The sequence below is a fragment of the Salvelinus alpinus genome, chromosome 1 (assembly GCF_045679555.1).
Source record: "Salvelinus alpinus chromosome 1, SLU_Salpinus.1, whole genome shotgun sequence".
Lineage (NCBI taxonomy): Eukaryota > Metazoa > Chordata > Actinopteri > Salmoniformes > Salmonidae > Salvelinus > Salvelinus alpinus.
This window is the reverse complement of record NC_092086.1, coordinates 1,168,950-1,193,970: the sequence shown is the minus strand read 5'-3', so window position 1 is coordinate 1,193,970 and position 25,021 is coordinate 1,168,950. Positions and strand designations below refer to the sequence as shown.

The 25,021-nt window shown below is 44.8% G+C and overlaps 1 protein-coding gene across 2 annotated transcripts in view; it reads right to left on the bottom strand.

The window, feature by feature from the left end:
- The window catches only part of smurf1 (SMAD specific E3 ubiquitin protein ligase 1), a 67,009-nt gene that overhangs the window by 13,339 nt on the left and 28,649 nt on the right, over positions 1–25,021 (bottom strand). Inside the window, exons 12-16 of one of the 2 annotated variants that reach the window (XM_071390442.1) lie at positions 23,516–23,630; positions 22,864–23,042; positions 19,623–19,881; positions 16,732–16,933; positions 15,115–15,199 (exon numbers count right to left, since the gene is read on the bottom strand). In XM_071390442.1, coding sequence (XP_071246543.1) covers positions 15,115–15,199; positions 16,732–16,933; positions 19,623–19,881; positions 22,864–23,042; positions 23,516–23,630 — 840 coding nt within the window. The remainder of the gene's footprint in view (positions 1–15,114; positions 15,200–16,731; positions 16,934–19,622; positions 19,882–22,863; positions 23,043–23,515; positions 23,631–25,021) is intronic. The other variant, XM_071390450.1, reaches the window with a different exon arrangement.

Genomic DNA, 25,021 nt, shown 5'->3' with positions numbered 1-25,021 from the left:
AGACCATGTATCTGATGCTGTCTGGACAGTGAAACAGCACCTCTCTGTCTCAGTATGTGTAGCCCATGTATCTGATGCTGTCTGGACAGTGAAACAGCACCTCTCTGTCTCAGTATGTGTAGACCGTGTATCTGATGCTGTCTGGACAGTGAAACAGCTCCTCTCTGTCTCAGTATATGTAGACCATGTATCTGATGCTGTCTGGACAGTGAAACAGCACCTCTCTGTCTCAGTATGTGTAGACCATGTATCTGATGCTGTCTCAGTATGTGTAGACCATGTATCTGATGCTGTCTCAGTATGTGTAGACCATGTATCTGATGCTGTCTGGACAGTGAAACAGCTCCTCTCTGTCTCAGTATGTGTAGACCATGTATCTGATGCTGTCTGGACAGTGAAACAGCACCTCTCTGTCTCAGTATGTGTAGACCATGTATCTGATGCTGTCTGGACAGTGAAACAGCACCTCTCTGTCTCAGTATGGGTAGACCATGTATCTGATGCTGTCTGGACAGTGAAACAGCACCTCTCTGTCTCAGTATGTGTAGACCATGTATCTGATGCTGTCTGGACAGTGAAACAGCACCTCTCTGTCTCAGTATGTGTAGACCATGTATCTGATGCTGTCTGGACAGTGAAACAGCACCTCTCTGTCTCAGTATGGGTAGACCATGTATCTGATGCTGTCTGGACAGTGAAACAGCACCTCTCTGTCTCAGTATGTGTAGACCATGTATCTGATGCTGTCTGGACAGTGAAACAGCACCTCTCTGTCTCAGTATGTGTAGACCATGTATCTGATGCTGTCTGGACAGTGAAACAGCACCTCTCTGTCTCAGTATATGTAGACCATGTATCTGATGCTGTCTGGACAGTGAAACAGCACCTCTCTGTCTCAGTATGTGTAGACCATGTATCTGATGCTGTCTCAGTATGTGTAGACCATGTATCTGATGCTGTCTGGACAGTGAAACAGCACCTCTCTGTCTCAGTATATGTAGACCATGTATCTGATGCTGTCTGGACAGTGAAACAGCACCTCTCTGTCTCAGTATGTGTAGACCATGTATCTGATGCTGTCTCAGTATGTGTAGACCATGTATCTGATGCTGTCTGGACAGTGAAACAGCACCTCTCTGTCTCAGTATGTGTAGACCATGTATCTGATGCTGTCTGGACAGTGAAACAGCACCTCTCTGTCTCAGTATGTGTAGCCCATGTATCTGATGCTGTCTGGACAGTGAAACAGCACCTCTCTGTCTCAGTATGTGTAGACCGTGTATCTGATGCTGTCTGGACAGTGAAACAGCTCCTCTCTGTCTCAGTATATGTAGACCATGTATCTGATGCTGTCTGGACAGTGAAACAGCACCTCTCTGTCTCAGTATGTGTAGACCATGTATCTGATGCTGTCTGGACAGTGAAACAGCACCTCTCTGTCTCAGTATGTGTAGACCATGTATCTGATGCTGTCTCAGTATGTGTAGACCATGTATCTGATGCTGTCTGGACAGTGAAACAGCACCTCTCTGTCTCAGTATGTGTAGACCATGTATCTGATGCTGTCTCAGTATGTGTAGACCATGTATCTGATGCTGTCTGGACAGTGAAACAGCACCTCTCTGTCTCAGTATGTGTAGACCATGTATCTGATGCTGTCTGGACAGTGAAACAGCACCGCTCTGTCTCAGTATGTGTAGACCATGTATCTGATGCTGTCTGGACAGTGAAACAGCACCTCTCTGTCTCAGTATGTGTAGACCATGTATCTGATGCTGTCTGGACAGTGAAACAGCACCTCTCAGTCTCAGTATGGGTAGACCATGTATCTGATGCTGTCTCAGTATGTGTAGACCATGTCTCTGATGCTGTCTCAGTATGTGTAGACCATGTATCTGATGCTGTCTGGACAGTGAAACAGCACCTCTCTGTCTCAGTATGTGTAGACCATGTATCTGATGCTGTCTGGACAGTGAAACAGCACCTCTCTGTCTCAGTATGGGTAGACCATGTATCTGATGCTGTCTCAGTATGTGTAGACCATGTATCTGATGCTGTCTCAGTATGTGTAGACCATGTATCTGATGATGTCTGGACAGTGAAACAGCACCTCTCTGTCTCAGTATGTGTAGACCATGTATCTGATGCTGTCTGGACAGTGAAACAGCACCTCTCTGTCTCAGTATGTGTAGCCCATGTATCTGATGCTGTCTGGACAGTGAAACAGCACCTCTCTGTCTCAGTATGTGTAGACCATGTATCTGATGCTGTCTGGACAGTGAAACAGCAGTCCTCTGTCTCAGTATGTGTAGACCATGTATCTGATGCTGTCTGGACAGTGAAACAGCACCTCTCTGTCTCAGTATGTGTAGCCCATGTATCTGATGCTGTCTGGACAGGGAAACAGCACCTCTCTGTCTCAGTATGTGTAGACCATGTGTCTGATGCTGTCTGGACAGTGAAACAGCACCTCTCTGTCTCAGTATGGGTAGACCATGTATCTGATGCTGTCTGGACAGTGAAACAGCACCTCTCTGTCTCAGTATGTGTAGACCATGTATCTGATGCTGTCTGGACAGTGAAACAGCACCTCTCTGTCTCAGTATGTGTAGACCATGTATCTGATGCTGTCTCAGTATGTGTAGACCATGTATCTGATGCTGTCTGGACAGTGAAACAGCTCCTCTCTGTCTCAGTATGTGTAGACCATGTATCTGATGCTGTCTGGACAGTGAAACAGCACCTCTCTGTCTCAGTATGTGTAGACCATGTATCTGATGCTGTCTGGACAGTGAAACAGCACCTCTCTGTCTCAGTATGTGTAGACCATGTATCTGATGCTGTCTGGACAGTGAAACAGCACCTCTCTGTCTCAGTATGGGTAGACCATGTATCTGATGCTGTCTGGACAGTGAAACAGCACCTCTCTGTCTCAGTATGTGTAGACCATGTATCTGATGCTGTCTGGACAGTGAAACAGCACCTCTCTGTCTCAGTATGTGTAGACCATGTATCTGATGCTGTCTCAGTATGTGTAGACCATGTATCTGATGCTGTCTGGACAGTGAAACAGCACCTCTCTGTCTCAGTATATGTAGACCATGTATCTGATGCTGTCTGGACAGTGAAACAGCACCTCTCTGTCTCAGTATGTGTAGACCATGTATCTGATGCTGTCTCAGTATGTGTAGACCATGTATCTGATGCTGTCTGGACAGTGAAACAGCACCTCTCTGTCTCAGTATATGTAGACCATGTATCTGATGCTGTCTGGACAGTGAAACAGCACCTCTCTGTCTCAGTATGTGTAGACCATGTATCTGATGCTGTCTGGACAGTGAAACAGCTCCTCTCTGTCTCAGTATGTGTAGCCCATGTATCTGATGCTGTCTGGACAGTGAAACAGCACCTCTCTGTCTCAGTATGTGTAGACCATGTATCTGATGCTGTCTGGACAGTGAAACAGCACCGCTCTGTCTCAGTATGTGTAGACCATGTATCTGATGTTGTCTGGACAGTGAAACAGCACCTCTCTGTCTCAGTATGTGTAGACCATGTATCTGATGTTGTCTGGACAGTGAAACAGCACCTCTCTGTCTCAGTATGTGTAGACCATGTATCTGATGCTGTCTGGACAGTGAAACAGCACCTCTCTGTCTCAGTATGTGTAGACCATGTATCTGATGCTGTCTAGACAGTGAAACAGCACCTCTCTGTCTCAGTATGTGTAGACCATGTATCTGATGCTGTCTGGACAGTGAAACAGCACCTCTCTGTCTCAGTATGTGTAGACCATGTATCTGATGCTGTCTGGACAGTGAAACAGCACCTCTCTGTCTCAGTATGTGTAGACCATGTATCTGATGCTGTCTGGACAGTGAAACAGCACCTCTCTGTCTCAGTATGTGTAGACCATGTATCTGATGCTGTCTGGACAGTGAAACAGCACCTCTCTGTCTCAGTATGTGTAGACCATGTATCTGATGCTGTCTCAGTATGTGTAGACCATGTATCTGATGCTGTCTGGACAGTGAAACAGCACCTCTCTGTCTCAGTATGTGTAGCCCATGTATCTGATGCTGTCTGGACAGTGAAACAGCACCTCTCTGTCTCAGTATGTGTAGACCATGTATCTGATGCTGTCTCAGTATGTGTAGACCATGTATCTGATGCTGTCTGGACAGTGAAACAGCACCTCTCTGTCTCAGTATGTGTAGCCCATGTATCTGATGCTGTCTGGACAGTGAAACAGCACCTCTCTGTCTCAGTATGTGTAGACCATGTATCTGATGCTGTCTGGACAGTGAAACAGCACCTCTCTGTCTCAGTATGTGTAGACCATGTATCTGATGCTGTCTGGACAGTGAAACAGCAGTCCTCTGTCTCAGTATGTGTAGACCATGTATCTGATGCTGTCTGGACAGTGAAACAGCACCTCTCTGTCTCAGTATGTGTAGACCATGTATCTGATGCTGTCTCAGTATGTGTAGACCATGTATCTGATGCTGTCTGGACAGTGAAACAGCAGTCCTCTGTCTCAGTATGTGTAGACCATGTATCTGATGCTGTCTCAGTATGTGTACACCATGTATCTGATGCTGTCTGGACAGTGAAACAGCACCTCTCTGTCTCAGTATGTGTAGCCCATGTATCTGTTTCCCAGCAGACACTGGGAGACCTTTCAGCAGGACAATAACCCACAACACAAGGCTGGCTATATACAGGGGGTACCTGGTTCAGTCTGTTTCCCAGCAGACACTGGGAGACCTTTCAGTGGGACAATAACCCACAACACAAGGCTGGCTATATACAGGGGGTACCTGGTTCAGTCTGTTTCCCAGCAGACACTGGGAGACCTTTCAGCAGGACAATAACCCAACACAAGGCTGGCTATATACAGGGGGTACCTGGTTCAGTCTGTTTCCCAGCAGACACTGGGAGACAAATTCACCTTTCAGCAGGACAATAACGTACAACACGAGGCCAAATATACACTGGAGTTGTTTACCAAGACGACATTGAATGTTCCTGAGTGGCCTAGTGACAGTTTTCACTTACAACGGCTTGAAAATCTACGGCAAGACCTGAAAATGGTTGTCTAGCAATGATCAACAACCAACTTGACAGAGCTTGAAGAATAAATAAATAACTATCCAGGTGTGGAAAGCTCTTAGAGACTTACCCAGAAAGACTCACAGCTGTAATCTCTCTTAGAGACTTACCCAGAAAGACTCACAGCTGTAATCACTCTTAGAGACTTACCCAGAAAGACTCACAGCTGTAATCACTCTTAGAGATTTACCCAGAAAGACTCACAGCTGTAATCACTCTTAGAGATTTACCCAGAAAGACTCACAGCTGTAATCACTCTTAGAGACTTACCCAGAAAGACTCACAGCTGTAATCACTCTTAGAGACTTACCCAGAAAGACTCACAGCTGTAATCACTCTTATAGAGTTACCCAGAAAGACTCACAGCTGTAATCACTCTTAGAGACTTACCCAGAAAGACTCACAGCTGTAATCACTCTTATAGAGTTACCCAGAAAGACTCACAGCTGTAATCACTCTTAGAGACTTACCCAGAAAGACTCACAGCTGTAATCACTCTTAGAGACTTACCCAGAAAGACTCACAGCTGTAATCACTCTTAGAGACTTACCCAGAAAGACTCACAGCTGTAATCACTCTTAGAGACTTACCCAGAAAGACTCACAGCTGTAATCACTCTTAGAGATTTACCCAGAAAGACTCACAGCTGTAATCACTCTTAGAGACTTACCCAGAAAGACTCACAGCTGTAATCACTCTTAGAGACTTACCCAGAAAGACTAACAGCTGTAATCACTCTTAGAGATTTACCCAGAAAGACTCACAGCTGTAATCACTCTTATAGAGTTACCCAGAAAGACTCACAGCTGTAATCACTCTTAGAGATTTACCCAGAAAGACTCACAGCTGTAATCACTCTTATAGAGTTACCCAGAAAGACTCACAGCTGTAATCACTCTTATAGAGTTACCCAGAAAGACTCACAGCTGTAATCACTCTTAGAGATTTACCCAGAAAGACTCACAGCTGTAATCACTCTTAGAGATTTACCCAGAAAGACTCACAGCTGTAATCGCTGCCAAAGGTGATTCTAACATGTATTGACTCAGGGGTGTGAATACTTATGTAAATTATATATTTCTGTATTTTATTTTCAATAAATTCAAAATGGGGTATTATGATTTCATTATGGGGTATTGTGATGTCATTATGGGGTACTGTGATGTCATTATGGGGTACTGTGTGTAGATGGGTGATGATAACATATATTTTAATCCATTTTGAATTCAGGCTGTTAACACAACAAAATGTGGAATAAGTCAAGGGGTGCCAATACTTTCTGAAGACAGAGTTACATGTTAAAGCATGGGGTGCCAATACCTTCTGAAGACAGAGTTACATGTTAAAGCATGGGGTGCCAATACCTTCTGAAGACAGAGTTACATGTTAAAGCAGGGGGTGTCAATACTTTCTGAAGACAGAGTTACATGTTAAAGCAGGGGGTGCCAATACTTTCTGAAGACAGAGTTACATGTTAAAGCAGGGGGTGCCAATACTTTCTGAAGACAGAGTTACATGTTAAAGCAGGGGGTGCCAATACTTTCTGTAGACAGAGTTACATGTTAAAGCAGGGGGTGTCAATACTTTCTGAAGACAGAGTTACATGTTAAAGCATGGGGTGCCAATACTTTCTGAAGACAGAGTTACATGTTAAAGCATGGGGTGCCAATACTTTCTGAAGACAGAGTTACATGTTAAAGCAGGGGGTGTCAATACTTTCTGAAGACAGAGTTACATGTTAAAGCAGGGGGTGCCAATACTTTCTGAAGACAGAGTTACATGTTAAAGCAGGGGGTGCCAATACTTTCTGTAGACAGAGTTACATGTTAAAGCAGGGGGTGTCAATACTTTCTGAAGACAGAGTTACATGTTAAAGCAGGGGGTGCCAATACTTTCTGTAGACAGAGTTACATGTTAAAGCATGGGGTGCCAATACCTTCTGAAGACAGAGTTACATGTTAAAGCAGGGGGTGTCAATACTTTCTGAAGACAGAGTTACATGTTAAAGCAGGGGGTGCCAATACTTTCTGAAGACAGAGTTACATGTTAAAGCAGGGGGTGCCAATACTTTCTGAAGACAGAGTTACATGTTAAAGCAGGGGGTGCCAATACTTTCTGTAGACAGAGTTACATGTTAAAGCAGGGGGTGTCAATACTTTCTGAAGACAGAGTTACATGTTAAAGCAGGGGGTGCCAATACTTTCTGAAGACAGAGTTACATGTTAAAGCAGGGGGTGCCAATACTTTCTGAAGACAGAGTTACATGTTAAAGCAGGGGGTGTCAATACTTTCTGAAGACAGAGTTACATGTTAAAGCAGGGGGTGCCAATACTTTCTGAAGACAGAGTTACATGTTAAAGCAGGGGGTGCCAATACTTTCTGTAGACAGAGTTACATGTTAAAGCAGGGGGTGTCAATACTTTCTGAAGACAGAGTTACATGTTAAAGCAGGGGGTGCCAATACTTTCTGAAGACAGAGTTACATGTTAAAGCAGGGGGTGCCAATACTTTCTGAAGACAGAGTTACATGTTAAAGCAGGGGGTGTCAATACTTTCTGAAGACAGAGTTACATGTTAAAGCAGGGGGTGCCAATACTTTCTGAAGACAGAGTTACATGTTAAAGCAGGGGGTGTCAATACTTTCTGTAGACAGAGTTACATGTTAAAGCAGGGGGTGTCAATACTTTCTGAAGACAGAGTTACATGTTAAAGCAGGGGGTGCCAATACTTTCTGTAGACAGAGTTACATGTTAAAGCAGGGGGGTGCCAATACTTTCTGAAGACAGTTACATGTTAAAGCATGGGGTGCCAATACTTTCTGAAGACAGAGTTACATGTTAAAGCAGGGGGTGTCAATACTTTCTGAAGACAGAGTTACATGTTAAAGCAGGGGGTGCCAATACCTTCTGAAGACAGAGTTACATGTTAAAGCAGGGGGTGCCAATACTTTCTGAAGACAGAGTTACATGTTAAAGCAGGGGGTGCCAATACTTTCTGAAGACAGAGTTACATGTTAAAGCAGGGGGTGCCAATACTTTCTGAAGACAGAGTTACATGTTAAAGCAGGGGGTGCCAATACTTTCTGAAGACAGTTACATGTTAAAGCATGGGGTGCCAATACCTTCTGAAGACAGAGTTACATGTTAAAGCAGGGGGTGTCAATACCTTCTGAAGACAGAGTTACATGTTAAAGCAGGGGGTGCCAATACTTTCTGAAGACAGAGTTACATGTTAAAGCAGGGGGTGTCAATACTTTCTGAAGACAGAGTTACATGTTAAAGCAGGGGGTGTCAATACTTTCTGAAGACAGAGTTACATGTTAAAGCAGGGGGTGTCAATACTTTCTGTAGACAGAGTTACATGTTAAAGCAGGGGGTGTCAATACTTTCTGAAGACAGAGTTACATGTTAAAGCAGGGGGTGTCAATACTTTCTGAAGACAGAGTTACATGTTAAAGCAGGGGGTGCCAATACTTTCTGAAGACAGAGTTACATGTTAAAGCAGGGGGTGTCTATACTTTCTGTAGACAGAGTTACATGTTAAAGCAGGGGGTGCCAATACTTTCTGAAGACAGAGTTACATGTTAAAGCAGGGGGTGCCAACAATACTTTCTGAAGACAGAGTTACATGTTAAAGCAGGGGGTGCCAATACTTTCTGAAGACAGAGTTACATGTTAAAGCAGGGGGTGCCAATACTTTCTGTAGACAGAGTTACATGTTAAAGCATGGGGTGCCAATACTTTCTGAAGACAGAGTTACATGTTAAAGCAGGGGGTGCCAATACTTTCTGTAGACAGAGTTACATGTTAAAGCAGGGGGTGTCAATACTTTCTGAAGACAGAGTTACATGTTAAAGCAGGGGGTGCCAATACTTTCTGAAGACAGAGTTACATGTTAAAGCAGGGGGTGCCAATACTTTCTGTAGACAGAGTTACATGTTAAAGCATGGGGTGCCAATACTTTCTGAAGAGAGAGTTACATGTTAAAGCAGGGGGTGCCAATACTTTCTGAAGACAGAGTTACATGTTAAAGCATGGGGTGCCAATACTTTCTGAAGACAGAGTTACATGTTAAAGCAGGGGGTGCCAATACTTTCTGAAGACAGAGTTACATGTTAAAGCAGGGGGTGCCAATACTTTCTGAAGACAGAGTTACATGTTAAAGCAGGGGGTGCCAATACTTTCTGTAGACAGAGTTACATGTTAAAGCAGGGGGTGTCAATACTTTCTGAAGACAGAGTTACATGTTAAAGCAGGGGGTGTCAATACTTTCTGAAGACAGAGTTACATGTTAAAGCATGGGGTGCCAATACTTTCTGAAGACAGAGTTACATGTTAAAGCAGGGGGTGCCAATACTTTCTGACCATGTAGACCATGTATCTGACGCTGTCTGGACAGTGAAACAGCACCTCTCTGTCTCAGTATGGGTAGACCATGTATCTGATGCTGTCTGGACAGTGAAACAGCACCTCTCTGTCTCAGTATGTGTAGACCATGTATCTGATGCTGTCTGGACAGTGAAACAGCACCTCTCTGTCTCAGTATGTGTAGACCATGTATCTGATGCTGTCTGGACAGTGAAACAGCACCTCTCTGTCTCAGTATATGTAGACCATGTATCTGATGCTGTCTGGACAGTGAAACAGCACCTCTCTGTCTCAGTATGTGTAGATCATGTATCTGATGCTGTCTCAGTATGTGTAGACCATGTATCTGATGCTGTCTGGACAGTGAAACAGCACCTCTCTGTCTCAGTATATGTAGACCATGTATCTGATGCTGTCTGGACAGTGAAACAGCACCTCTCTGTCTCAGTATGTGTAGACCATGTATCTGATGCTGTCTGGACAGTGAAACAGCTCCTCTCTGTCTCAGTATATGTAGACCATGTATCTGATGCTGTCTGGACAGTGAAACAGCACCTCTCTGTCTCAGTATGTGTAGACCATGTATCTGATGCTGTCTCAGTATGTGTAGACCATGTATCTGATGCTGTCTGGACAGTGAAACAGCACCTCTCTGTCTCAGTATGTGTAGACCATGTATCTGATGCTGTCTGGACAGTGAAACAGCACCTCTCTGTCTCAGTATGTGTAGCCCATGTATCTGATGCTGTCTGGACAGTGAAACAGCACCTCTCTGTCTCAGTATGTGTAGACCGTGTATCTGATGCTGTCTGGACAGTGAAACAGCTCCTCTCTGTCTCAGTATATGTAGACCATGTATCTGATGCTGTCTGGACAGTGAAACAGCACCTCTCTGTCTCAGTATGTGTAGACCATGTATCTGATGCTGTCTCAGTATGTGTAGACCATGTATCTGATGCTGTCTCAGTATGTGTAGACCATGTATCTGATGCTGTCTGGACAGTGAAACAGCTCCTCTCTGTCTCAGTATGTGTAGACCATGTATCTGATGCTGTCTGGACAGTGAAACAGCACCTCTCTGTCTCAGTATGTGTAGACCATGTATCTGATGCTGTCTGGACAGTGAAACAGCACCTCTCTGTCTCAGTATGGGTAGACCATGTATCTGATGCTGTCTGGACAGTGAAACAGCACCTCTCTGTCTCAGTATGTGTAGACCATGTATCTGATGCTGTCTGGACAGTGAAACAGCACCTCTCTGTCTCAGTATGTGTAGACCATGTATCTGATGCTGTCTGGACAGTGAAACAGCACCTCTCTGTCTCAGTATGGGTAGACCATGTATCTGATGCTGTCTGGACAGTGAAACAGCACCTCTCTGTCTCAGTATGTGTAGACCATGTATCTGATGCTGTCTGGACAGTGAAACAGCACCTCTCTGTCTCAGTATGTGTAGACCATGTATCTGATGCTGTCTGGACAGTGAAACAGCACCTCTCTGTCTCAGTATATGTAGACCATGTATCTGATGCTGTCTGGACAGTGAAACAGCACCTCTCTGTCTCAGTATGTGTAGACCATGTATCTGATGCTGTCTCAGTATGTGTAGACCATGTATCTGATGCTGTCTGGACAGTGAAACAGCACCTCTCTGTCTCAGTATATGTAGACCATGTATCTGATGCTGTCTGGACAGTGAAACAGCACCTCTCTGTCTCAGTATGTGTAGACCATGTATCTGATGCTGTCTGGACAGTGAAACAGCACCTCTCTGTCTCAGTATGTGTAGACCATGTATCTGATGCTGTCTCAGTATGTGTAGACCATGTATCTGATGCTGTCTGGACAGTGAAACAGCACCTCTCTGTCTCAGTATGTGTAGACCATGTATCTGATGCTGTCTGGACAGTGAAACAGCACCTCTCTGTCTCAGTATGTGTAGCCCATGTATCTGATGCTGTCTGGACAGTGAAACAGCACCTCTCTGTCTCAGTATGTGTAGACCGTGTATCTGATGCTGTCTGGACAGTGAAACAGCTCCTCTCTGTCTCAGTATATGTAGACCATGTATCTGATGCTGTCTGGACAGTGAAACAGCACCTCTCTGTCTCAGTATGTGTAGACCATGTATCTGATGCTGTCTGGACAGTGAAACAGCACCTCTCTGTCTCAGTATGTGTAGACCATGTATCTGATGCTGTCTCAGTATGTGTAGACCATGTATCTGATGCTGTCTGGACAGTGAAACAGCACCTCTCTGTCTCAGTATGTGTAGACCATGTATCTGATGCTGTCTCAGTATGTGTAGACCATGTATCTGATGCTGTCTGGACAGTGAAACAGCACCTCTCTGTCTCAGTATGTGTAGACCATGTATCTGATGCTGTCTGGACAGTGAAACAGCACCGCTCTGTCTCAGTATGTGTAGACCATGTATCTGATGCTGTCTGGACAGTGAAACAGCACCTCTCTGTCTCAGTATGTGTAGACCATGTATCTGATGCTGTCTGGACAGTGAAACAGCACCTCTCAGTCTCAGTATGGGTAGACCATGTATCTGATGCTGTCTCAGTATGTGTAGACCATGTCTCTGATGCTGTCTCAGTATGTGTAGACCATGTATCTGATGCTGTCTGGACAGTGAAACAGCACCTCTCTGTCTCAGTATGTGTAGACCATGTATCTGATGCTGTCTGGACAGTGAAACAGCACCTCTCTGTCTCAGTATGGGTAGACCATGTATCTGATGCTGTCTCAGTATGTGTAGACCATGTATCTGATGCTGTCTCAGTATGTGTAGACCATGTATCTGATGATGTCTGGACAGTGAAACAGCACCTCTCTGTCTCAGTATGTGTAGACCATGTATCTGATGCTGTCTGGACAGTGAAACAGCACCTCTCTGTCTCAGTATGTGTAGCCCATGTATCTGATGCTGTCTGGACAGTGAAACAGCACCTCTCTGTCTCAGTATGTGTAGACCATGTATCTGATGCTGTCTGGACAGTGAAACAGCAGTCCTCTGTCTCAGTATGTGTAGACCATGTATCTGATGCTGTCTGGACAGTGAAACAGCACCTCTCTGTCTCAGTATGTGTAGCCCATGTATCTGATGCTGTCTGGACAGGGAAACAGCACCTCTCTGTCTCAGTATGTGTAGACCATGTGTCTGATGCTGTCTGGACAGTGAAACAGCACCTCTCTGTCTCAGTATGTGTAGCCCATGTATCTGATGCTGTCTGGACAGTGAAACAGCACCTCTCTGTCTCAGTATGTGTAGACCATGTATCTGATGCTGTCTGGACAGTGAAACAGCTCCTCTCTGTCTCAGTATATGTAGACCATGTATCTGATGCTGTCTCAGTATGTGTAGACCATGTATCTGATGCTGTCTGGACAGTGAAACAGCACCTCTCTGTCTCAGTATGTGTAGACCATGTATCTGATGCTGTCTCAGTATGTGTAGACCATGTATCTGATGCTGTCTGGACAGTGAAACAGCTCCTCTCTGTCTCAGTATGTGTAGACCATGTATCTGATGCTGTCTGGACAGTGAAACAGCACCTCTCTGTCTCAGTATGTGTAGACCATGTATCTGATGCTGTCTGGACAGTGAAACAGCACCTCTCTGTCTCAGTATGTGTAGACCATGTATCTGATGCTGTCTGGACAGTGAAACAGCACCTCTCTGTCTCAGTATGGGTAGACCATGTATCTGATGCTGTCTGGACAGTGAAACAGCACCTCTCTGTCTCAGTATGTGTAGACCATGTATCTGATGCTGTCTGGACAGTGAAACAGCACCTCTCTGTCTCAGTATGTGTAGACCATGTATCTGATGCTGTCTCAGTATGTGTAGACCATGTATCTGATGCTGTCTGGACAGTGAAACAGCACCTCTCTGTCTCAGTATATGTAGACCATGTATCTGATGCTGTCTGGACAGTGAAACAGCACCTCTCTGTCTCAGTATGTGTAGACCATGTATCTGATGCTGTCTCAGTATGTGTAGACCATGTATCTGATGCTGTCTGGACAGTGAAACAGCACCTCTCTGTCTCAGTATATGTAGACCATGTATCTGATGCTGTCTGGACAGTGAAACAGCACCTCTCTGTCTCAGTATGTGTAGACCATGTATCTGATGCTGTCTGGACAGTGAAACAGCTCCTCTCTGTCTCAGTATGTGTAGCCCATGTATCTGATGCTGTCTGGACAGTGAAACAGCACCTCTCTGTCTCAGTATGTGTAGACCATGTATCTGATGCTGTCTCAGTATGTGTAGACCATGTATCTGATGCTGTCTGGACAGTGAAACAGCTCCTCTCTGTCTCAGTATATGTAGACCATGTATCTGATGCTGTCTGGACAGTGAAACAGCACCTCTCTGTCTCAGTATGTGTAGACCATGTATCTGATGCTGTCTCAGTTTGTGTAGACCATGTATCTGATGCTGTCTGGACAGTGAAACAGCACCTCTCTGTCTCAGTATGTGTAGACCATGTATCTGATGCTGTCTGGACAGTGAAACAGCACCTCTCTGTCTCAGTATGTGTAGACCATGTATCTGATGCTGTCTGGACAGTGAAACAGCACCTCTCTGTCTCAGTATGTGTAGCCCATGTATCTGATGCTGTCTGGACAGTGAAACAGCACCTCTCTGTCTCAGTATGTGTAGACCGTGTATCTGATGCTGTCTGGACAGTGAAACAGCTCCTCTCTGTCTCAGTATATGTAGACCATGTATCTGATGCTGTCTGGACAGTGAAACAGCACCTCTCTGTCTCAGTATGTGTAGACCATGTATCTGATGTTGTCTGGACAGTGAAACAGCACCTCTCTGTCTCAGTATGTGTAGACCATGTATCTGATGTTGTCTGGACAGTGAAACAGCACCTCTCTGTCTCAGTATGGGTAGACCATGTATCTGATGCTGTCTGGACAGTGAAACAGCACCTCTCTGTCTCAGTATGTGTAGACCATGTATCTGATGCTGTCTGGACAGTGAAACAGCACCTCTCTGTCTCAGTATGTGTAGACCAATGTATCTGATGCTGTCTGGACAGTGAAACAGCACCTCTCTGTCTCAGTATGTGTAGCCCATGTATCTGATGCTGTCTGGACAGTGAAACAGCACCTCTCTGTCTCAGTATGTGTAGACCATGTATCTGATGCTGTCTGGACAGTGAAACAGCACCTCTCTGTCTCAGTATGTGTAGACCATGTATCTGATGCTGTCTGGCCAGTGAAACAGCACCTCTCTGTCTCAGTATGTGTAGACCATGTATCTGATGCTGTCTGGTCAGTAAAACAGCACCTCTCTGTCTCAGTATGTGTAGACCATGTATCTGATGCTGTCTGGCCAGTGAAACAGCACCTCTCTGTCTCAGTATGTGTAGCCCATGTATCTGATGTTGTCTGGACAGTGAAACAGCACCTCTCTGTCTCAGTATGTGTAGACCATGTATCTGATGCTGTCTGGTCAGTAAAACAGCACCTCTCTGTCTCAGTATGTGTAGACCATGTATCTGATGCTGTCTGGTCAGCATGTCCGTGGGCAGTGTGTAAAAGGCATGGTTCTTTGAAAGTGTGTGTGTGTGTGTGTGTGTGTGTGTGTGTGTGTGTGTGTTCTTACCATGTGTGTGCCTTGGGTAGGTTGTCTGTGTTGGCCTCTATCAGATGGATGGTGAACAGCCTTGGGCCTGCTGAACCTGTAGAACCTTACACACACACATTCTAGTTATCACTGTTCTAGAACACACACACATTCTAGTTATCACTGTTCTAGAACACCACATTACACACACATTCTAGTTATCACTGTTCTAGAACACACACACATTCTAGTTATCACTGTTCTAGAACACACACACATTATAGTTAACACTGTTCTAGAACACATTCTAGTTAACACTGTTCTAGAACACATTCTAGTTAACACTGTTCTAGAACACATTCTAGTTATCACTGGTCTAGAACACCAACATCACTGTTCTACAACACATTCTAGTTATCACTGTTCTAGAACACCAACATCACTGATGTACAACACATTCTAGTTATTACTGTTCTAGAACACATTCTAGTTATCACTGTTCTAGAACACACACACATTCTAGTTATCACTGTTCTAGAACACGTACAACACATTCTAGTTATCACTGTTCTAGAACACCACATTACTGATGTACACCACATTCTAGTTATCACTGTTCTAGAACACCATCACTGATGTACAACACATTCTAGTTATAGCTGTTCTAGAACACACACACATTATAGTTAACACTGTTCTAGAACACATTCTAGTTAACACTGTTCTAGAACACATTCTAGTTAACACTGTTCTAGAACACATTCTAGTTATCACTGGTCTAGAACACCAACATCACTGTTCTACAACACATTCTAGTTATCACTGTTCTAGAACACCAACATCACTGATGTACAACACATTCTAGTTATTACTGTTCTAGAACACATTCTAGTTATCACTGTTCTAGAACACCAACATCACTGTTCTACAACACATTCTATAGTTATCACTGTTCTAGAACACCAACATCACTGATGTACACCACATTCTAGTTATCACTGTTCTAGAACACCATCATCACTGATGTACACCACATTCTAGTTATCACTGTTCTAGAACACCATCATCACTGATGTACAACACATTCTAGTTAACACTGTTCTAGAACACATTCTAGTTAACACTGTTCTAGAACACATTCTAGTTATAGCTGTTCTAGAACACATTCTAGTTAACACTGTTCTAGAACACATTCTAGTTAACACTGTTCTAGAACACATTCTAGTTCTAGCTGTTCTAGAACACATTCTAGTTCTAGCTGTTCTAGAACACATTCTAGTTATAGCTGTTCTAGAACACATTCTAGTTAACACTGTTCTAGAACACATTCTAGTTAACACTGTTCTAGAACACATTCTAGTTATAACTGTTCTAGAACACATTCTAGTTATCACTGTTCTAGAACACATTCTAGTTATCACTGTTCTAGAACACATTCTAGTTATCACTGTTCTAGAACACATTCTAGTTATAGCTGTTCTAGAACACATTCTAGTTATAGCTGTTCTAGAACACATTCTAGTTATAGCTGTTCTAGAACACATTCTAGTTATAGCTGTTCTAGAACACATTCTAGTTAACACTGTTCTAGAACACATTCTAGTTATCACTGTTCTTTGTTAATAGTGCGTGATGCGGGGTGTGCGTGTGACCCACCCTGTAGTGCCTTGAATCCCTGTAGTGGAACTCTGGTAGAACCGGTAACAAACTGCAGTAGTCGTCCTCTCCTCTCCTCAGTGAAGCTCTCTACCGCCTCCCAGAACCAGCAAACCACATTACTGTCTACAGCACAGTGCTTCAAACGGGTGTTTGACTTCCAATCTGCCAGGTCTATCTTCCCCAGGCCTCCGATGATCAACTAGAGAGAGAGACAGGGAGACAGGCCTCCGATTATACACTAGAGAGAGAGACAGGGAGACAGGCCTCCGATTATACACTAGAGAGAGAGACAGGGAGACAGGCCTCCGATTATACACTAGAGAGAGAGACAGGGAGACAGGCCTCCGATGATCAACTAGAGAGAGAGAGGGAGACAGGCCTCTGATTATACACTAGAGAGAGACAGGGAGACAGGCCTCCGATGATCAACTAGAGAGAGAGAGGGAGACAGGCCTCCGATTATACACTAGAGAGAGAGACAGGGAGACAGGCCTCCGATGATCAACTAGAGAGAGAGAGGGAGACAGGCCTCCGATGATCAACTAGAGAGAGAGACAGGGAGACAGGCCTCCGATTATACACTAGAGAGAGACACAGGGAGACAGGCCTCCGATTATACACTAGAGAGAGAGACAGGGAGACAGGCCTCCGATTATACACTAGAGAGAGAGACAGGGAGACAGGCCTCCGATTATCAACTAGAGAGAGAGACAGGGAGACAGGCCTCCGATTATACACTAGAGAGAGAGACAGGGAGACAGGCCTCTGATTATACACTAGAGAGAGAGACAGGGAGACAGGCCTCCGATTATACACTAGAGAGAGAGACAGGGAGACAGGCCTCCGATTATACACTAGAGAGAGACAGGGAGACAGGCCTCCGATTATACACTAGAGAGAGAGAGGGAGACAGGCCTCCGATGATCAACTAGAGAGAGAGACAGGGAGACAGGCCTCCGATTATACACTAGAGAGAGACACAGGGAGACAGGCCTCCGATTATACACTAGAGAGAGACAGAGAGACAGGCCTCTGATTATACACTAGAGAGAGACACAGGGAGACAGGCCTCCGATTATACACTAGAGAGAGAGACAGGGAGACAGGCCTCCGATGATCAACTAGAGAGAGAGAGGGAGACAGGCCTCCGATTATACACTAGAGAGAGAGACAGGGAGACAGGCCTCCGATTATACACTAGAGAGAGACAGGGAGACAGGCCTCTGATTATACACTAGAGAGAGACACAGGGAGACAGGCCTCCGATGATCAACTAGAGAGAGAGACAGGCCTCCGATTATACACTAGAGAGAGAGACAGGGAGACAGGCCTCCGATTATACACTAGAGAGAGAGACAGGGAGACAGGCCTCTGATTATACACTAGAGAGAGAGACAGGGAGACAGGCCTCCGATTATACACTAGAGAGAGAGACAGGGAGACAGGCCTCCGATTATACACTAGAGAGAGACACAGGGAGACAGGCCTCCGATTATACACTAGAGAGAGACAGAGAGACAGGCCTCTGATTATACACTAGAGAGAGACACAGGGAGACAGGCCTCCGATTATACACTAGAGAGAGAGACAGGGAGACAGGCCTCCGATGATCAACTAGAGAGAGAGAGGGAGACAGGCCTCCGATTATACACTAGAGAGAGAGAGGGAGACAGGCCTCCGATGATCAACTAGAGAGAGAGACAGGGAGACAGGCCTCCGATTATACACTAGAGAGAAGACACAGGGAGACAGGCCTCCGATTATACACTAGAGAGAGACAGAGAGACAGGCCTCTGATTATACACTAGAGAGAGACACAGGGAGACAGGCCTCCGATTATACACTAGAGAGAGAGACAGGGAGACAGGCCTCCGATGATCAACTAGAGAGAGAGAGGGAGACAGGCCTCCGATTATACACTAGAGAGAGAGACAGGGAGACAGGCCTCCGATTATACACTAGAGAGAGACAGAGAGACAGGCCTCTGATTATACACTAGAGAGAGACACAGGGAGACAGGCCTCCGATGATCAACTAGAGAGAGAGACAGGCCTCCGATTATACACTAGAGAGAGAGACAGGGAGACAGGCCTCCGATTATACACTAGAGAGAGAGACAGGGAGACAGGCCTCTGATTATACACTAGAGAGAGAGACAGGGAGACAGGCCTCCGATTATACACTAAGAGAGAGAGACAGGGAGACAGGCCTCCGATTATACACTAGAGAGAGACAGGGAGACAGGCCTCCGATTATACACTAAGAGAGAGAGAGACAGGGAGACAGGCCTCCGATTATACACTAGAGAGAGAGAGGGAGACAGGCCTCCGATTATACACTAGAGAGAGAGACAGGGAGACAGGCCTCCGATTATACACTAGAGAGAGACAGAGAGACAGGCCTCTGATTATACACTAGAGAGAGACACAGGGAGACAGGCCTCCGATTATACACTAGAGAGAGAGACAGGGAGACAGGCCTCCGATGATCAACTAGAGAGAGAGAGGGAGACAGGCCTCCGATTATACACTAGAGAGAGAGACAGGGAGACAGGCCTCCGATGATCAACTAGAGAGAGAGAGGGAGACAGGCCTCCGATTATACACTAGAGAGAGACAGGGAGACAGGCCTCCGATTATACACTAGAGAGAGAGACAGGTCTCCGATTATACACTAGAGAGAGAGACAGGGAGACAGGCCTCTGATTATACACTAGAGAGAGAGACAGGGAGACAGGCCTCCGATTATACACTAGAGAGAGAGACAGGTCTCCGATTATACACTAGAGAGAGAGACAGGGAGACAGGCCTCCAATTGTAAAACAGACAGGTATAACAGGCAGACAGGTATAACAGGCAGACAGGCAGACAGGTATAACAGACAGGTACCTCCAGCTCCTTGTGGTCGAACGGTTTGAGGAGGTGCTGAGGAATCAGTTGACTGAATCCTTTCTGCAGAGCTAAGAACTGAGCCTCGATCCCCCTCATAAACCTCCAGGTGACATACAGCTTCACGTACTCCTTCTTGTTGTCCTCGGTTACCGGGAGGTTCTGGCCGTTGGGTTTCAGCTCATGTTGAAGGAACTTCCCGAAGGCACTGTGTTCCACGCAGAACGTATGATCTAGAACCGACGAGATGTCATTCTCCCTACACACACACACACACACACACACACACACACACACACACACACACAGAGATAACATTGTAATACCCAGAAACGAAGAGACACTGCTGTAATTACTAGTGTGTGGTACTCACAGTATCCAGACTCTTGTCTAGTCCAGGGTCAGTAAAGCTAGTGTATTTACTAGTGTGTGGTACTCACAGTATCCAGACTCTTGTCTAGTCCAGGGTCAGTAAAGCTAGTGTAATTACTAGTGTGTGGTACTCACAGTATCCAGACTCTTGTGTAGTCCAGGGTCAGTAAAGCTAGTGTAATTACTAGTGTGTGGTACTCACAGTATCCAGACTCTTGTCTAGTCCAGGGTCAGTAAAGCTAGTGTAATTACTAGTGTGTGGTACTCACAGTATCCAGACTCTTGTCTAGTCCAGGGTCAGTAAAGCTAGTGTAATTACTAGTGTGTGGTACTCACAGTATCCAGACTCTTGTGTAGTCCAGAGTCAGTAAAGCTAGTGTAATTACTAGTGTGTGGTACTCACAGTATCCAGACCAGACTCTTGTCTAGTCCAGGGTCAGTAAAGCTAGTGTAATTACTAGTGTGTGGTACTCACAGTATCCAGACTCTTGTGTAGTCCAGGGTCAGTAAAGCTAGTGTAATTACTAGTGTGTGGTACTCACAGTATCCAGACTCTTGTGTAGTCCAGGGTCAGTAAAGCTAGTGTAATTACTAGTGTGTGGTACTCACAGTATCCAGACTCTTGTGTAGTCCAGAGTCAGTAAAGCTAGTGTAATTACTAGTGTGTGGTACTCACAGTATCCAGACTCTTGTGTAGTTCAGGGTCAGTAAAGCTAGTGTAATTACTAGTGTGTGGTACTCACAGTATCCAGACTCTTGTGTAGTCCAGAGTCAGTAAAGCTAGTGTAATTACTAGTGTGTGGTACTCACAGTATCCACACCAGACTCTTGTCTAGTCCAGGGTCAGTAAAGCTAGTGTATTTACTAGTGTGTGGTACTCACAGTATCCACACCAGACTCTTGTGTAGTTCAGGATCAGTAAAGCTAGTGTAATTACTAGTGTGTGGTACTCACAGTATCCAGACCAGACTCTTGTGTAGTTCAGGGTCAGTAAAGCTAGTGTAATTACTAGTGTGTGGTACTCACAGTATCCAGACTCTTGTGTAGTTCAGGGTCAGTAAAGCTAGTGTAATTACTAGTGTGTGGTACTCACAGTATCCAGACTCTTGTGTAGTCCAGAGTCAGTAAAGCTAGTGTAATTACTAGTGTGTGGTACTCACAGTATCCAGACTCTTGTGTAGTTCAGGGTCAGTAAAGCTAGTGTAATTACTAGTGTGTGGTACTCACAGTATCCAGACTCTTGTGTAGTCCAGAGTCAGTAAAGCTAGTGTAATTACTAGTGTGTGGTACTCACAGTATCCACACCAGACTCTTGTCTAGTCCAGGGTCAGTAAAGCTAGTGTATTTACTAGTGTGTGGTACTCACAGTATCCAGACCAGACTCTTGTGTAGTCCAGAGTCAGTAAAGCTAGTGTAATTACTAGTGTGTGGTACTCACAGTATCCAGACTATTGTGTAGTCCAGGGTCAGTAAAGCTAGTGTAATTACTAGTGTGTGTGTGGTACTCACAGTATCCAGACTCTTGTGTAGTCCAGGATCAGTCAAGATAGTGTAATTACTAGTGTGTGGTACTCACAGTATCCAGACTCTTGTGTAGTTCAGGGTCAGTAAAGCTAGTGTAATTACTAGTGTGTGGTACTCACAGTATCCAGACTCTTGTCTAGTCCAGGGTCAGTAAAGCTAGTGTATTTACTAGTGTGTGGTACTCACAGTATCCACACCAGACTCTTGTCTAGTTCAGGGTCAGTAAAGCTAGTGTAATTACTAGTGTGTGGTACTCACAGTATCCAGACTCTTGTCTAGTCCAGGGTCAGTAAAGCTAGTGTAATTACTAGTGTGTGGTACCCACAGTATCCAGACTCTTGTGTAGTCCAGAGTCAGTAAAGCTAGTGTAATTACTAGTGTGTGGTACTCACAGTATCCAGACTCTTGTGTAGTCCAGGGTCAGTAAAGCTAGTGTAATTACTAGTGTGTGGTACTCACAGTATCCAGACTCTTGTGTAGTCCAGGGTCAGTAAAGCTAGTGTAATTACTAGTGTGTGGTACTCACAGTATCCAGACTCTTGTGTAGTCCAGAGTCAGTAAAGCTAGTGTAATTACTAGTGTGTGGTACTCACAGTATCCAGACTCTTGTGTAGTTCAGGGTCAGTAAAGCTAGTGTAATTACTAGTGTGTGGTACTCACAGTATCCAGACTCTTGTGTAGTCCAGAGTCAGTAAAGCTAGTGTAATTACTAGTGTGTGGTACTCACAGTATCCAGACCAGACTCTTGTCTAGTCCAGGGTCAGTAAAGCTAGTGTATTTACTAGTGTGTGGTACTCACAGTATCCAGACCAGACTCTTGTCTAGTTCAGGGTCAGTAAAGCTAGTGTAATTACTAGTGTGTGGTACTCACAGTATCCAGACCAGACTCTTGTCTAGTTCAGGGTCAGTAAAGCTAGTGTAATTACTAGTGTGTGGTACTCACAGTATCCAGACTCTTGTGTAGTCCAGGGTCAGTAAAGCTAGTGTAATTACTAGTGTGTGGTACCCACAGTATCCAGACTCTTGTGTAGTCCAGGGTCAGTAAAGCTAGTGTAATTACTAGTGTGTGGTACTCACAGTATCCAGACTCTTGTGTAGTCCAGAGTCAGTAAAGCTAGTGTAATTACTAGTGTGTGGTACTCACAGTATCCAGACTCTTGTGTAGTTCAGGGTCAGTAAAGCTAGTGTAATTACTAGTGTGTGGTACTCACAGTATCCAGACTCTTGTGTAGTCCAGGATCAGTCAAGATAGTGTAATTACTAGTGTGTGGTACTCACAGTATCCAGACTCTTGTGTAGTTCAGGGTCAGTAAAGCTAGTGTATTTACTAGTGTGTGGTACTCACAGTATCCAGACCAGACTCTTGTGTAGTTCAGGATCAGTGGTCTCCAGGTCTTGTAGCATAATAGGTTTCCCCAGCAGCTGCTTGTAGAAGGGCAGGGTGAAGCCTCCGTTGATATAGTGACTATGGAACACTGCCAGGCCCATCACACGACCCACAAAGTGGAAATACGACAGGTGGTCCTATACACACACCACCATCATCATCAGTACTCACAGGGTTGATAGAGTCAGGGTTGATCTGTAGTGTGTGTGTACTCACAGGGTTGATCTGTAGTGTGTGTACTCACAGGATTGATCTGTAGTGTGTGTACTCACAGGATTGATCTGTAGTGTGTGTGTACTCACAGGGTTGATCTGTAGTGTGTGTACTCACAGGATTGATCTGTAGTGTGTGTGTACTCACAGGGTTGATAGAGGAGTCAGGGTTGATCTGTAGTGTGTGTGTACTCACAGGGTTGATAGAGGAGTCAGGGTTGATCTGTAGTGTGTGTACTCACAGGGTTGATCTGTAGTGTGTGTGTACTCACAGGGTTGATCTGTAGTGTGTGTGTACTCACAGGGTTGATAGAGGAGTCAGGGTTGATCTGTAGTGTGTGTGTACTCACAGGGTTGATAGAGGAGTCAGGGTTGATCTGTAGTGTGTGTGTACTCACAGGGTTGATAGAGGAGTCAGGGTTGATCTGTAGTGTGTAAATGTTGTCTGTTGAGTACTGGAACAGGCCGTAGTACGGGTTCAACATCTCATGGCACAGCAGGTACAGCCACTCCCTGTATAACCATAATACAACGTTACCGCAGCAGGTACAGCCACTCCCTGTATAACCATAATACAACATTATTACAATGTTACCACAGCAGGTACAGCCACTCCCTGTATAACCATAATACAACGTTACCACAGCAGGTACAGCCACTCCCTGTATAACCATAATACAACGTTATTACAATGTTACCGCAGCAGGTACAGCCACTCCCTGTATAACCATAATACAACGTTATTACAATGTTACCGCAGCAGGTACAGCCACTCCCTGTATAACCATAATACAACGTTACCACAGCAGGTACAGCCACTCCCTGTATAACCATAATACAATGTTACCACAGCAGGTACAGCCGCTCCCTGTATAACCATAATACAACGTTATTACAATGTTACCACAGCAGGTACAGCCACTCCCTGTATAACCATAATACAACGTTACCACAGCAGGTACAGCCACTCCCTTTATAACCATAATACAACGTTATTACAACGTTACCACAGCAGGTACAGCCACTCCCTGTATAACCATAATACAACGTTATTACAATGTTACCACAGCAGGTACAGCCACTCCCTGTATAACCATAATACAACGTTACCGCAGCAGGTACAGCCACTCCCTGTATAACCATAATACAACGTTATTACAACGTTACCACAGCAGGTACAGCCACTCCCTGTATAACCAAAATACAACATTATTACAATGTTACCGCAGCAGGTACAGCCACTCCCTGTATAACCATAATACAACATTATTACAATGTTACCGCAGCAGGTACAGCCACTCCCTGTATAACCATAATACAACGTTATTACAATGTTACCGCAGCAGGTACAGCCACTCCCTGTATAACCATAATACAACGTTATTACAATGTTACCGCAGCAGGTACAGCCACTCCCTGTATAACCATAATACAACGTTATTACAACGTTACCACAGCAGGTACAGCCACTCCCTGTATAACCATAATACAACGTTATTACAATGTTACCACAGCAGGTACAGCCACTCCCTGTATAACCATAATACAACGTTATTACAACGTTACCGCAGCAGGTACAGCCACTCCCTGTATAACCATAATACAACATTATTACAACGTTACCGCAGCAGGTACAGCCACTCCCTGTATAACCATAATACAACATTATTACAATGTTACCATAGCAGGTACAGCCACTCCCTGTATAACCATAATACAACGTTATTACAATGTTACCACAGCAGGTACAGCCACTCCCTATATAACCATAATACAATGTTATTACAATGTTACCACAGCAGGTACAGCCACTCCCTATATAACCATAATACAATGTTATTACAATGTTACCACAGCAGGTACAGCCACTCCCTATATAACCATAATACAACGTTATTACAATG